Genomic DNA, 14,088 nt, shown 5'->3' on the forward strand with positions numbered 1-14,088 from the left:
GGGGCCTCTCTATGCTACTGGCTTTGTCTGTGTCTGTCCTGAGTCAGATAGTTCTCTAGGCTGATAGCTTTTCGCTGTTAATTTAAGAAGTTTGTTACACTATTTTCATAGATGGAATCATTAAGGTAAGTGTTGTTCTTTCTGCAAGTATATCTGCGATAGAAGTGTTAGGAACTTTTAAGAAAGTTTATTTTAGCTTTTGCTGGCGTAACATATTACACATGTACGGTTTTAACTCAATGAGATTAAATAAATTTTGGAGTGGCTATACGTATCATATCTATATGCGTAGCTGCTTCTTCCCTTTAGAGTTTAATTTCAAGAGAATCTTGATTTTATGTCTGTTATCCTTTGCTGCTAATGGTAAAGTTTCAAAAAAACATGCATCCGTGCACACTTCAGAGTTCCCTTAGTATTTCTTTTGAGCTCAGTCATCCAAACAGATTTGGTCCTGAAGTCCAGACTTTTAAGGAAACATACTTTCTCTTTTGCTAGAGTGAATGTTGTTGGGACCTCAGTTTAGCCTCTTACATGGTTGGCTAAAGCTTTCTACTGGATTTGTTTTGGTTTGTTCTGTTTACCCTCCCAATGTTGGACGTTGGCACCGTAAATTTGAATGTCTTTTGTAAAAGTAGCTGTTATTCAGCAGTGTCCAGCCATGGCTGATACTATAGTTCTCTGTTTGAAATGTCTTAAACTCTTCATACATTTATCCCTGATTTGCTCTTTTCTGAGCAAAGTGTATTAAATTAACAATTCTATTATATACTTTGAAAAAAACCAAAGCAAGAGACATTTTTATTTCTATTTTCAGGAAGCTTTCATTTCCTTCTTCCTTTCTTTTCTTTTATATTATAAATAGACTGGTGGAATATCAATCATATGATATAGAAAAGAAAATAAAACCAGCAGCTGTGTATAAAAAGCTTAAATATTTTCATGAATCATCTAATTTTTCTATTTTTTGATTTGAATAAGAATGGTTTTCTATGTGAATCACATAGCGTGATTCCAAGTGTTTTGGATCAACATTGGTCCTTACCCTCTTGAACACTGATTATGTTAAAACTAATAAGTGGAACATGTTTTAGTGAAACATGAATGCGTTTCTCTTGCAAAAACAGATCAAAAAGTGTATGTGTGCTAGATGTCTTGCTAAACCCCCTCAGAACATGTTATGCTTATGTGAAATAATCCTTTCTCATTTTTAAAACACCTTGTTTTCCAATTTTTAATTATCCTTTAATTGATATGTTTGTAAGACAAAAGCAAATGGAAAATATTTGTTAAAAAAAAAGGAAAAGAAACTATGTTGGCAGGAAAGCACCTTGCTATTTGGGGAATCAAATCTGGCTTTTATCCCAGTCCAGCAGAGGCAGCATGCTCAGCCCCAGGGAGTGGGAGGGACTGTCTCTCACACTGCAATGGAAACTCCTTTCCCAAGTAATGTAGAAGGAACAATGACCAAGCCTTAGGGAGAACTGTTTGAAGAATTCCTTCAGCGGGTGGGCTGGATCATCATCACCACTGCACTATGCTTTTTCTCTAAAAGGTAACTTCTCTGGAAGGCCATATCTGAAAGAACACTGAAAGCAGAGACTACTCTAGAATATCTTCTGCATTATTTCATAATCATTCTGTAAAATACCTTCCATTTTCAACTTCCTTCATGTATTTGCATTTCATTTTCTGTGTTCCTGGGATATGTAGATCACTGTGCAAGTCAGCATCATCTCATTGTTTTCTTGTTCCTCCTGTTTCTCTGTCTTACAAATTTATGTAGAGAATTTGTCTTATATTTAGTCTTCTGAGCAGAAACCATTTTTCTTCCATGTTTTTATAATATCTTATATAATACTGATATGTGACTGGGTCTCTTAAACACAAGACTAATACAAATAAGAGCTAACGGTATCTTTTATATTGAATAATACTCATTTTTGAGAAATGTATGTATCCACCACTTTCCAACAATGCAAAATTCTGGGTCGGATTGCATGACACTGTGATAGTTGCTTTGTTGCGCTTAACCTGTTTTATTTCTAACTAGTGTTCTGTCATTCTGAGTATTTACAAGCATAGTACTGATGTGGTGAATCATCAAGTGAAATTCAGCTTAATAAAGTATGTACTTTAAGTTAGAATTGTACTATTTAGCCCATTCCTCTTGGCCTAATGTCATCTTCCCAGTGTCAATGGTGTGTCACTGTGAGTGTCTGTGCAAGTGTGTGTGTGTCTGTGTGCGCCAACATATCTTACCCCAAAAGCATAAATCTGTAGACTTTTTTTGAGTATGTGGAATTAAAAATTCCCTTGATTACAGTGTATTTTTTTGTTACTGGGCCCTGATCTGTCAAAGAACACTAGAATTGTATTGCTGGCACTTGCAGAACATTTAATTAGCTTCACTGATACTGTTTTGAGGTAAAGAGGATCATTTTCATATTTGACTTTCTAGATTTTCTTCACTTCTTTTTATGTTGACTGTAGTTCAAGTTAGTTTGAGTTCCTTTTTACCATAAGGGTTACCTGTTTGGGGTTTTTTTCCTTATAAAACTTCAGTTTCTCAAATTTATTATTTCTCCAGGAGCTTGGGTCTTACTCTGAGAAAAGGCAAAAATAAAAAAAAATGCTACAGCGCCCGGCGTACAGTCCACAAATCTTGAATAACACTTCTGCTTTGTTGGTGCTGAGAGCTTTCTTCTATACTTAGTTTACATTAAAATACCCAAAGGCAATACAGTAACAGCCCAATAAGCTGTTATGCTTCTATCTTTGAAGTCAGTCAGGCCTCACTGCCTCCTACTTCCAGTTATTCAAGTAGTTGGCTGGTACATGTTGACTGTTCTTTGTACTAATGAGTTCATTGCAGTATATTTTTATTCTCAGTATATCATTACAAAAAGTTTACATGGATAGGGAAAAACAAAAATGGTTCTAACTCCAACATTAGCACCTCCTGGTGCAAGATATGCTCAATATCACAAAACAGGTGGGAAGCTGTGTTCTTTGACAACTCTCTGTAATCACTGTGGATTTAGCTAGTTTTATATGGATTCTATATCCCCCTGGAATAAGGTTTGTGTTCATTAGCATCCTTTTCTTCAAGATGGTGATCTAACCCTGAAAAGTTAATTCAGCTGACAGAATTGGGAATGAGCCTATTTAGGCTTAACCTGAGTCTATAGTTCCTGCTATAGGTCATTAGTTCATATTGGAAGTGGGGCAGTAAGACAGGGGCAATGGTTGTTCTGTGGGGTGTATCAAGGTGTTGTCCATGTAACGTAACTCTTTTTGTATCCCTTCATGTGTTGAGGTATTAGTTTTCCCTGGTGGTTATAGAATCATAGAATCATTTAGGTTGGAAAAGACCTTTAAGATCAAGTCCAACCGTTAACCTAGCACTGCCAAGTCCACCACTAAACCATGTCCCCAGGCACCACATCTACACGTCTTTTAAATACCTCCAGGGATGGTGACTCAACCACTTCCCTGGACAGCCTGTTCCAGTGCTTGACAGCCATTTCAGTGAAGAAATTTTTCCTAATATCCAACCTAAACCTCCCCTGGTGCCCTTGAGGCCATTTCCCCTCGTCCTATCGCTTGTTACTTGGGAGAAGAGACTGATCCCAACTCGCTACAACCTCCATTCAGTAGGTGTAGAGAGCGATAAGGTCTCCCCTCAGCCTCCTTTTTTCCAGGCTGAGCAACCCTGGATCCCTCAGCTGCTCCTCATAAGACTTGTGCTCTAGACCCTTCACCAGCTTCCTTGCTGTTCTTTGCACATGCTTCAGCACATTGATGTCTGTTATGTTTACTTTTATCTGATCAGCTGCTTGGTGTCATCTTTGAAAGGTGGTTTGCCTTGGTTTTGTTAAGATCAGCTTCAATTAGATATCTGATGGAGAAAAAAAATAATCAAGGGACTGTTATCGAAATAACAGGATTTTTGTGTCCTTAAAATTACAAATATGTTGAAGTACCTTGTGAAATAATGATCTAAGCCCATGTCTTTCATAACAGTACTACTGGTACATTCCAGAATGAGAGCAGGGCTTTTTTATTGGGACCGTTGGATTTCATTGTGCTGATTTTCCGACTGCTATGCTAGTTTTCTTGGTACTGCTGTGTGCAAAGTAGTACCTTTATGTCATCCTAGTTTAACTTCTTCTATCTTTCCAAAAGAAGTTAAAATGATTGCAATGTGAACAGAGAAAAACCGGATTTATGATATAAGAATGCAGCTGAGACCCCCCCAAAAAAAATGGCTGGAGGGACTTATGGCAGAATGTCCCTCAAATAGAAAAAGATTAGACAGCGTACTGAAGGTCTCTTGTAGTGTACAGTGGAGGACTGAAGGGTAGCCTGGATATCTGCAGTCAGCCTATGGCAACAGAAATTGAAGAGTTCTTACCTGCTTTGAAGAGGTAGGAAAACATCTTAGTCTACTTACATCTAAACCATTGTTGTTTTGGCACCATGACTTTAAAGTGTAGCATGTATTTATTTAAGATTATTCAATACCAGGCTTTGCTTACCACACTTTGCAATTTGAGAGAACATATGTTTACCTACACGTATCGCATATGATCTAGAATTTTGCTAAATTGAAACCCCTTCCTCTTTGGCAAGCTACGTGCATGTACTGTCTGGCATATCTTTTAACATCTGCTATCACTTGTTGAGAACTGCAGCTTTTACAGTCAATATAATTTTTATGATGACTATTAATATGGGGTTTTCTTAAAATATGAGACAAATTACTAGGTTAGAGTCCTAATTTATAGTGAAATATAATGCTGTCAGGTACTGGAGTCTGGATTCATTATACATGAAATAATGTCTTGTGTGATTTTGAGGAGTAGCATAACTGTTCATCATCATTACTTCGGTGACACACAAAAAAAACCCCTTCTTGGTAAATATGAAGCAAATCAAGAGGCATAATTTAAAAGAACAGTTGTGGGGAAAAAAAGCACACACCCTGCAGTTTATTTTGTAAGAACATAGTCTTTTCCTCAGCTCTTTTACTTCTGAAGTGTGAAGGCTTTGAATTTACAGAGTAGGTGCATAGCACATGGTAGTTTCTGCAAAAAAAGAATACGTTCTACAATAGAGCTAAGAATTCTTCATAGCTCATGAATGCTGAAGGTAAACAGTTAGCCTCTTTAAAGAAATAGAACATACAAGTCAGATATTACTGAACATCTTGACACTTGACCATGTGGTCTGAACCAGTATAAGCATAAGTGTGTCTCTGAATCTGCTTGAACCATATCAGCTTAAAAAATAAAATTAGATCAAGATTGATTTAGAGCAAATTGTGAAAATATTTGGTGTTCTATGAAGACTGTAAAAAGCAATGTGCCATGTATTACACATAAGTAGAAATATTTCCTTTATCATTTTAAAAGCCAAAATTGCTGCTTGTCCAAACTAGCAGTATAAGAACTACAGTCAAAAAATGGTTACGCCCACATATATAAGTGCAGTGGATTTAGTGTATGGAGCTGCACAGATTTGTATAGCCTTAGTTTCAGACTGAACTTTGTGTGATTTCCCACAGTTCATGATTGCCTGCAATTTTGCTACAGGATTGTAACCTGTTGAGCTAATTTAAACTTGGATACATTTTCACTTTTTTAAGTTTTGGTCAAAAGATAGTTACAACAAATATCCCAACATTTAGCTACATAACAGAATGGAAAACCTTTTTAATGGTCTATACCTTAACCTTCTAGTTCCCCTGGTGTTTCCAAGTGTACAAAATATGTCAATGCAAGATTTAGATGATAAAATATTGAGTGGTAACATATGGAATGCCTCTTGGTATCTATGCCTATTGCCAGCACTGGTAAAGGACTGTATGCTTTCCTACCAACTGTCATGTAACCAAATTGCCACCAACAGACAAGACACTGTGAAGGCAATGAGGAGGATTTCTTTCTGGGTTCCTTTTTACCCCTTGGATTACTATGAAAGCAAGGCATACACGGTCCTTCGGCCGTGCACTTCTTCGGGGTTGGGGGGGATGTGTTTTCCCTCTGAAAGGAAGCCTATGATCGTTTCAGGGTTCCATCTTAATAAAACGTATACCATATCTGTCCATCGATCCACAAAGGACCATATCTGTCCTTTAATTTATATTCACCCTCAGTAGAATGAACCTTGATGGGTTTGTGCTTTGCTACGATGGTGTCCTGATAACTCAGTAGGACCACATCTGACAGGCAGTGTTTGTTGTCATGTGTAGCACACTGAACTGTCAAGGAATTTTATTATAGCAGTTCTTGAAGTAGAACATATTTCCTCCTTCTCCAGTAGTAAGGCATCGACCACTAAAAAACATTTAATATCCTCTGTGAGCATCAGAAATGTGGTTATTCACATCCTGCTAACATGTATTAAACAAATTCCAGTTGGCATTTAGCTTCATTGGTATGTCACTTTTGCATGGTCAGAATTTCAGGTTTTGTGTATGCAATACAATGAAATTTGTCACTCTGTAGAAGACAATTGTTTGCCAACCATATGCAGTAGGAATTGAACTAATACACAGCAAAATGTTTTGCCCAATTTGATTGGGTTTCCTCTCCTCTCTTCTTCCCCCCAAAAGTTCTTGGTTTAAAATAAAACAAGTGAAGAAGCCCAAATGTGGAATGGTGCCAAAAAAAAAAAAAGGAAGCAGCTTGGAGTAGAAGTTGAAATTCCATGGGGCTGATTGAGTTTACCTGGCATCATTTCTTCTTACCCACTGTTGTAGGTAAAGGCCTAAGAAGATCTGGGTTTATGTTCGTTTCTGACACAAGTAGGAGCAAGTGTAACTCTGTTCTACAAGTAACACAATATAAATATGTAAGAATACAGATGACTTTCAAAACAAATTACAGTTGGCCTACCTTTTGCAGATAAAAGTTCCTCTAAAAAATAAAAGAAGAATATGTATATTTCAGTTCTATCACCTAAATAATCAAAATTAAAGTGAAATTTGGGGTTCTCTTTGCTACTATAAGAATTTTTTTACATAAAAAATAATTTATGTTTTGCATGAATGTGAATATGTAGAAAGAAGTCGAGTATTTCAAATTAGTATAACCTCTCTCAGGGTTACTGAAAGTCTGAGGGCCTGAAGTAGCAAGCTGCAGTGATGGCAGCTGCCAGTTCTGTGACTGGAGAGAAGCAAACACTTGTCTGTTCAGACAGAATTAATGTACTGCTTCAGACGTCTTGTTCTGTGAATACTGGCTCGGGGAATCTTATTTTAGCTGATAAACTGCTTCTTGAAACCTTCTATTGAAGTAGTTTTGTTCACTGTTTAACTGCACAGCATTTCACTGTGTAAGGAACTTGAATGCAAAGGTTGATCATACTCCAATCCGACAATAAGTGTATCACACAGAAAAAAGTTTGAAGTTGTGGAGGGCTGTAACGTGTAATGCTCTAGAGGTCACAAAGTAGAGTCTTAAATATGCTTTGGAGTTTCACATGGGACGGGACTGTAACATGCTGTAGAATTATGCTGGGAAATGAATGTTAGGTCACTGATGCTAAAATGGTAACAGTGAGCTTCAGGCACAGTCCTTAGCAGTGAAAAACAGAGGGTTTAAAAGAACAAACTGTCTTTAAACAAAGTTGAAGATAAAGCCCCTGCTGACTGTGACCTTGTTACTCAGTGTGTTTTCCAGTAGGAATTGTTACCTTCAGGGATGTGTTTCCTTGAGGGCATAGAATCCCAAGGAAAGAGGCACCCATCGGAAGGTTATAACATTTTGCATGGAAAAGGAGATGTGAAACAGAACTAGCAGAAGAAAGAATGAAGTGGTCTATCAATTATGTAAGTGGCTCTTTATTACTGCTTGTGAATTTTCATTCAGTAGGTCATGGATTTCTTTCAGACTTGCAGCACATGAAACCTCTGGGTAAATGGAGTACCACGATAGGGAGCTGTGAAAGGTAACAGAGCAACAAGCCTATTTGTTAGTAAATGTTGCCGTGCAAGGGGCAGCAAACCCACCTGAGAATTTTTAGATGGTACAAAAACCTAAAAGTGATGAAAAACAGTCCTCTAATATCACTGTGTTGCATATGGTTATATTGTTCAGAAAGCAAAAGTCAAATATGTAAGGACATGTTTTAATGATTATTTTTAGATGTTTCAATTCAAGGATTTAATATTTGAGGTTGGCAACCCAGTATCTGTCTGAATTGTAACTGAATCCTCACAAAATGTGTATTTGTGTTGAAAAATCATGGGCTTTTATGCACTAGCAGTACAGTAACTCACGTTTTAACAAAAGTTTCTCGTTTGTGTCTCAGAAACTTCCAGATTTTGGATAGATAAAATACTTACTGATTTCACTGTGTGATCTAACTTTGATTACATTCAAGATTAGACCAGGCAGTGATGTGAAATTTATGCTAGCTGTGATGTATCTAGATTTTTCAGTGTGACATTGAATGGGGATTGTGTTCAGACAGTATTCTGACTCCTCTTACAGGAAATGGTTAAAAAGGAATTTCTGCACATCTGAAAAACTAGTCAGAAGAGAACAGTGTGTTGTTTTGACTCGCCTCCCTGATTGCAGATTAGGCTTTGGGCTGTCTTCTTTTAAATATCAGAAGAAACGAGTTCCCTTTATACAGGCAGAAGACAAAGTCTCAACTCCTGCAAAAGCTGGTCAACTGATAGTGACGCTACTTGACTTGTTGTGGGTATTCTCTTTATAGCATTTGTGTTCTAGCATGCAAAATTTAAAGCAAAACTTGTCTTTTTAAGAAGCAGTACTACTCTGTTAATTAGCTATTATGTCAATTTATGTTTGTTATATTAATTTTTCTCAATATATCAGTTGTGATTGTTAAGCTTTTCTAGAGCAAGCTCTTAATTTTGATTTTCTTGTAGCAAATGTAGAAGAACTGGTGCTGAGGAGTGAGATTGAGATGCAAAGTATTCAAAAGTCTGGAAATTCCAAAGGTTACAATTGCTGTGGCATTTTAGAACAATTTTTTTTTTTTTTTCATTATTAGAAATTTTTAATTGTTATGTTTATACTTATTGCTGAGTGAAATTGTTGGAGGTTGGGCTACTGGGGTGAGGGGGCAGGGTTATTTGTTTGAAATTGGAGCATCCCAGCAAAAAGAAAGCCCATTGTTAGAGCATATACAGATTTTGCCCTGCTGTGAAAGTCTGTTAGTATTACATAGAAAAGCATTCTGTTGAGGACAGTGAAGAATGAACCAGTTCATTCTGTTCCACAAGAAACCACCTTTGGTGTGGTCCCTGGTCTTTCTGTAACCAGTAAAGACTAATATTTGTTAGAGTTTTTTGAAATAGGCTTAATAACATAATGCTAAAAAATTTCTGACCAGACTGAACACACAATTACTAAAATTGGAAGTGAGAGATACAAAATAATATCCTGGATTCGTCCTTCTGTTTACACGAGTACATACCAAACAAGAGACAGTTTAGAACCAGACTTTTTTTTTTAATGTCCAAAAAAATTCTGTGAAAGCATTGTTGAAATGGTATATTGAAAAAATTAAATATAAAGCAAGTACTAAGAGGTACTAATACTTCCTTTGTTTCTGGGTTCACTTATTACTTCAGATGTTTTTAAAGATACATATCTTGGTTGTATTCTTATTTTTGCTTTGAGTTCTTATTTTTACTTTGAATACATAAACAGTTAATGTAGAAATAGTACTTCTGATACAATCTTGTACATAATATTATTTTCATTTCTCTTAAGGATGCATTAGAAATACATAATGACATGTGAACCTGAAGAAGATAAATGGTTCATGGGGGTTTGCTGTATATGTATTTATAGATTTGAAAACAGTCTTGTCATTTTACTGTCTTTAGTGTGCAATAATTACATTTGTCTTGTTTGTTGTAATTTGTGCCACTACTCTCCAAAATAATTTAGTGTTATAATGCATTATAGCAGAGAGAAATTGCATGGCCTGAACAAAAGGTTGTTTCCAGATGAGATATGAAAATAGACACTGAGACAGTTTGGTAACAATACTGGTTGTCTCCACTAGAAATTTTTCTGTTGCTAACATCAAATGTCAGTATGTAAGTACAGCTGTTTTGTTGTTAAAACGGGGTTAAAAACAGTTTTAGATCAAGACAGTGTTCACCATCATTTCAAGAACCGCAATTAAAACCTAAGAATTTGTGGCCCATCTATAAGAAAAAAACCTTGACATGATGAAAGCCACGGTCAGCTCCTGTTTTAAAAGTAATTCAGAGCTCAGAGGTAGAGCACAACTAGCTGAACATCTAGAATGTGTGCTTCAAAAATATTGTACAGGAATTGACAAACTAAATTTTTCTGTATGTCATTTGGATCTTCTCATGTGGAGATCTTTGACCATTGATAACTTCGCATACAGAAATAAATCTTTCTACTACTGCTATTGGCTTGCTTTAGAATAATGCATAAAACAACAGTTTTAGTGATATAGATATCATTTTCCAACAAATTACAAAATAAATTGTTTACAGTGAAATTTTAAAGGTTAATCTGTTTATAGAATATGTGGCTAGGAGTGGCAATTTTAATTATGTAGCCTGGTCCCCTTGTAAGCTAGAAACTCCATGAACTAAATTGAATCAGAGTGTACCATTTCAAAAAATACGTGTTTCTGATTTTTTAAAAAATTGCCAAGAGAGTAAATGAATTACATCCTTAATTACGTGCAATGTTGATATTTGTTCTTTAATTCTACTCTGAGTTTGTCCTGACTACTTCCTTTCACTCAGATCATGTGATAGTTTTGTCATTTAAACTGAACTCCCTTATTTTATCAAACTTCTGTCTTCCTTAAGCATTTTGTTATACTAGCAGGGAGAGATGATTGATCTTTTTGGAAAGTGTTTTCTGAGTACTCTGCCTCTTGACATCTTTCCTGCATTTTGAATGTAGAACTGAACAGTGATCTGTTGTGGGCATGCCACAAACACATATACCAGTCTTATTTCTTAGTTGATATTCTCTTATGGTATGGCATTTGGCTGTAGTCTTCCCTGGGAGAAACTCATACAAAGCTGACTATGCTTTCTGACTGCCTGAGATTCCTCCTTCCCCCTGCCAAGATAGTGCCCCCTCTTGTAAGTATTATTTGTATTCTTTGTTCTTAGATGTGTGGTCTTTTATTTGAGCAGAAAATACACTTTCCTCTTTCCTTGCATGCAGAGGTTAAAGTAATGGTGACCCAGTTAAACAAATGAAAAAGTGTATTATTTTTTTTCCTTAAATCATACCTTCATGAAATGTCCCTGGTTTTAATTAGGAATTTACCATTTTAAAATGCATGTCAAGTTGTGGAGGTTCAAGTTTCTTTTCAGAGTTATTGTGGGGTTTGTTTGCTTCTTGCTTTTTAGAGTTAAAATTGGATAATACTTTAGAGAAAAACACATTATACTTATGGTAAAAATGTAATGCAGTGTAGGCTGTTCGCATAGTCTTTCCGTTAGACCCTGGAATGAGTGCCTTCCACTGTAATGAGCTTTGAAGGTAGAGTACCCAAGAAGATTCTCTAGAACAGATCTGCGTGTGCTGGTGAAGCTACCAAAAATACATCCTTTCTCTAGCTGAGGCTGTGTTCTACCTCCAGAAACAATGAATGGATCCCGTGGCTTGGGTAATATATAGGCTTAAAGCGAACATGAAGGGGTTTTTTTTTAAGTACTGTCAGAGTCACTTCTAATGGTTTGGTGCTTTGGAAGCAAATCTCAGTAAGTAACAGTCCTGGAAGATGACATTTAAGTGCCATGCCTCAGCATGAAGGCGCTACGGAAAAATAAATGCACCCTTGTTTAGTCTGAACTTTGCCTTGATTTTTTTCTAAACATTCTTAGAGTCACATTGCTTCCTACTTTCCTTTTTGCCTCCTTCCTAATCTCAGAAGATAACTTTGCCATGATAGTGAGAAAAATTTGTTTCTGTAAACTGCCGGTTGTTTTGGATCACAATTACACAGCGACTTGAGTGAAATCAGCAACTTCAGCGACTTAGCTTTTAAACAATTGCTAGAAATAACTAATAAAAATATTTTCATGCTAACTTTTCTGTGATTTCATTAATCTTAAACAAGATGCGTGTGTGTTTTAGAAAAATTAATTCAATTATATTCGTGTTCGGTATCATGCATTTTCAACAGCTCCTGCTAGACTTTACTCAGTACACAGTGCTTGATGTAGTTTCTTAATCGGTGTAAAAATGTGATACTTAATAATTTGGAGTTGCTGGAGTTTGGGTAGGTTTTCTTAACTTATTTAAGATAAGGTAAAAACAAATAATTGTGTACGCAACTAAAGTATCTCCTGAACTATAAGCTAGCAGAAAGCTTTTGTTTTAAAAACTTCAACAATGGCCGAGGCTGCTTAAACTGTTGAGTACAGCAGTGTTTTGGCAGCACAAGGTGAAGTTGTCAGATGGGGAAGAAACTGATTTAGCTTGACTTTTCTTTCCCCAAGATAGTGCTATAACTGTCCTACAGGCAATGGTTTTGGAAGTGACATTGTTTCTTCTTTTTGTATTTATTTGCATATGGACTTGAAATGTTCAACATGTGCATTAGATTGTTAAGGAACACAAGGAAAATGATGATGATATTGGATTGCATTTGTTGCAATTTACATCTCTTCTAAAACCAAATAGTATTTCCTGTGAGAAAGAGAAGAGGGCACTTCTGTAGTTCGACAAGATTCCCTTTTTCAAACATCTGAGGCCGTCCTCAGCCAAACAATGGAGCCGTGAGCTTCTCAGAGGAGGGTCCTGAGAACTCCTTACTGAGCAGCCTGGCGGGGGGGGGGGGGGGGGGGGGGGGTGGTGTCTTCTCAACCCATCCGTTACAGTGTTAGGATTTGCTGAAAGTGTTATAGAGTCCCTTGTGTATTTACTATTTTGAATTTCAGTTGAGTTTTGAGTATTTCCAAAGCTGAGAGATTCTACAGCTTCCCTGGGCAACTTGTTGCAGTGTTTCACCACCCTCATTGTGATAAAAATTTCTCTAATATCCTAAAAATAGGGATTTGTATCTGTTTTCTGTCTTATATTTCAAAGTAGTAGTCTAACATAAATAGGAAAGAATTACAGGCATGACCGTCTTTATATTGTTTGAAATGTAAGCCAAAAGTTTTTTGTTTAAAAATAGTACTTATTACAGAGCCTGTTTATTCTTAAGTATACGTTTATTTCTTTATAACATGCACAATCTGTTAGGTTTGTATGAAAGAGAGCCTGTAATATCTACCTTTGATTTGAAGCTGAAGATAGATGTTTTGCTATTGTGTTTTGCGTAGTTGAGGGGCTTTTAAAAGTTGGGGTTTTTTAAATAATTAACCTGGGAGGTTTACGATTTCCTATTTGAATACATTGACATTCTTCTGTCTAATAGAAAACTCTAGTAAAATAAGGGTACTCTTTTTTGTGAGCGCTCTTTCTTGGAAAGGTTTGGGTTTCTCTTCTCCAAAGACTTTGGCTTTTGTAGCGTTCTATCTTCAAGAGCATTTTCCCATATTCTGAGGTTTATTTAAATTACTGTGTGGAATGTCTGATGATTTGATTTATTGAGAAAAGTGGAATATGCAGATTAATTTGATTTTATTGCAGAATGTATGATTTACAGCTTTTATTCAAGATTCATAGGATCACTTCTAGTAGAAGAATATAGTTTCTGTAAATCTGTGGAAAAAGCATGGGAGGTTTGCAGAATCCCTTAACCTCTTGAACTTTCCCATGTCATCCTATGAACTCTGAATCTATGGCACTGTTCAAATCAGGAAATGTTTAAAAATGAAAAGCCAAAACCCTAAGCTGCTAGATTTTGTATACAAAACATCTGTGGTTCTTGCAGTTTAACAGTCATCTTTGTCATGATAACATAAGCAGGCTATTGTTAGCGCTCATCTTTATATAAAGTAGCATATGATTTCAGTAGTTTGTTTTCTTGTTATTTCAGCTTTATGACAAAATAAACACAAAATCTTCACCACAAATCAGGAATCCCCCAAGTGATGCTGTACAGAGAGCCAAAGAGGTAATGGCTTTAAAATATATTTTTTACTTTGAA

At 36.3% G+C, this 14,088-nt stretch overlaps 1 protein-coding gene across 21 annotated transcripts in view; it reads left to right on the top strand.

The window, feature by feature from the left end:
- CASK (calcium/calmodulin dependent serine protein kinase) overlaps positions 1–14,088 on the top strand; it is a 240,457-nt gene that overhangs the window by 181,553 nt on the left and 44,816 nt on the right. For all 21 annotated transcript variants that reach the window (XM_049834799.1, XM_049834804.1, XM_049834802.1 and 18 more), the window contains one exon: positions 13,978–14,055. In XM_049834799.1, coding sequence (XP_049690756.1) covers positions 13,978–14,055 — 78 coding nt within the window. The remainder of the gene's footprint in view (positions 1–13,977; positions 14,056–14,088) is intronic.

This window comes from Accipiter gentilis, chromosome 32, assembly GCF_929443795.1.
Source record: "Accipiter gentilis chromosome 32, bAccGen1.1, whole genome shotgun sequence".
In the NCBI taxonomy this organism is placed as follows: domain Eukaryota; kingdom Metazoa; phylum Chordata; class Aves; order Accipitriformes; family Accipitridae; genus Astur; species Astur gentilis.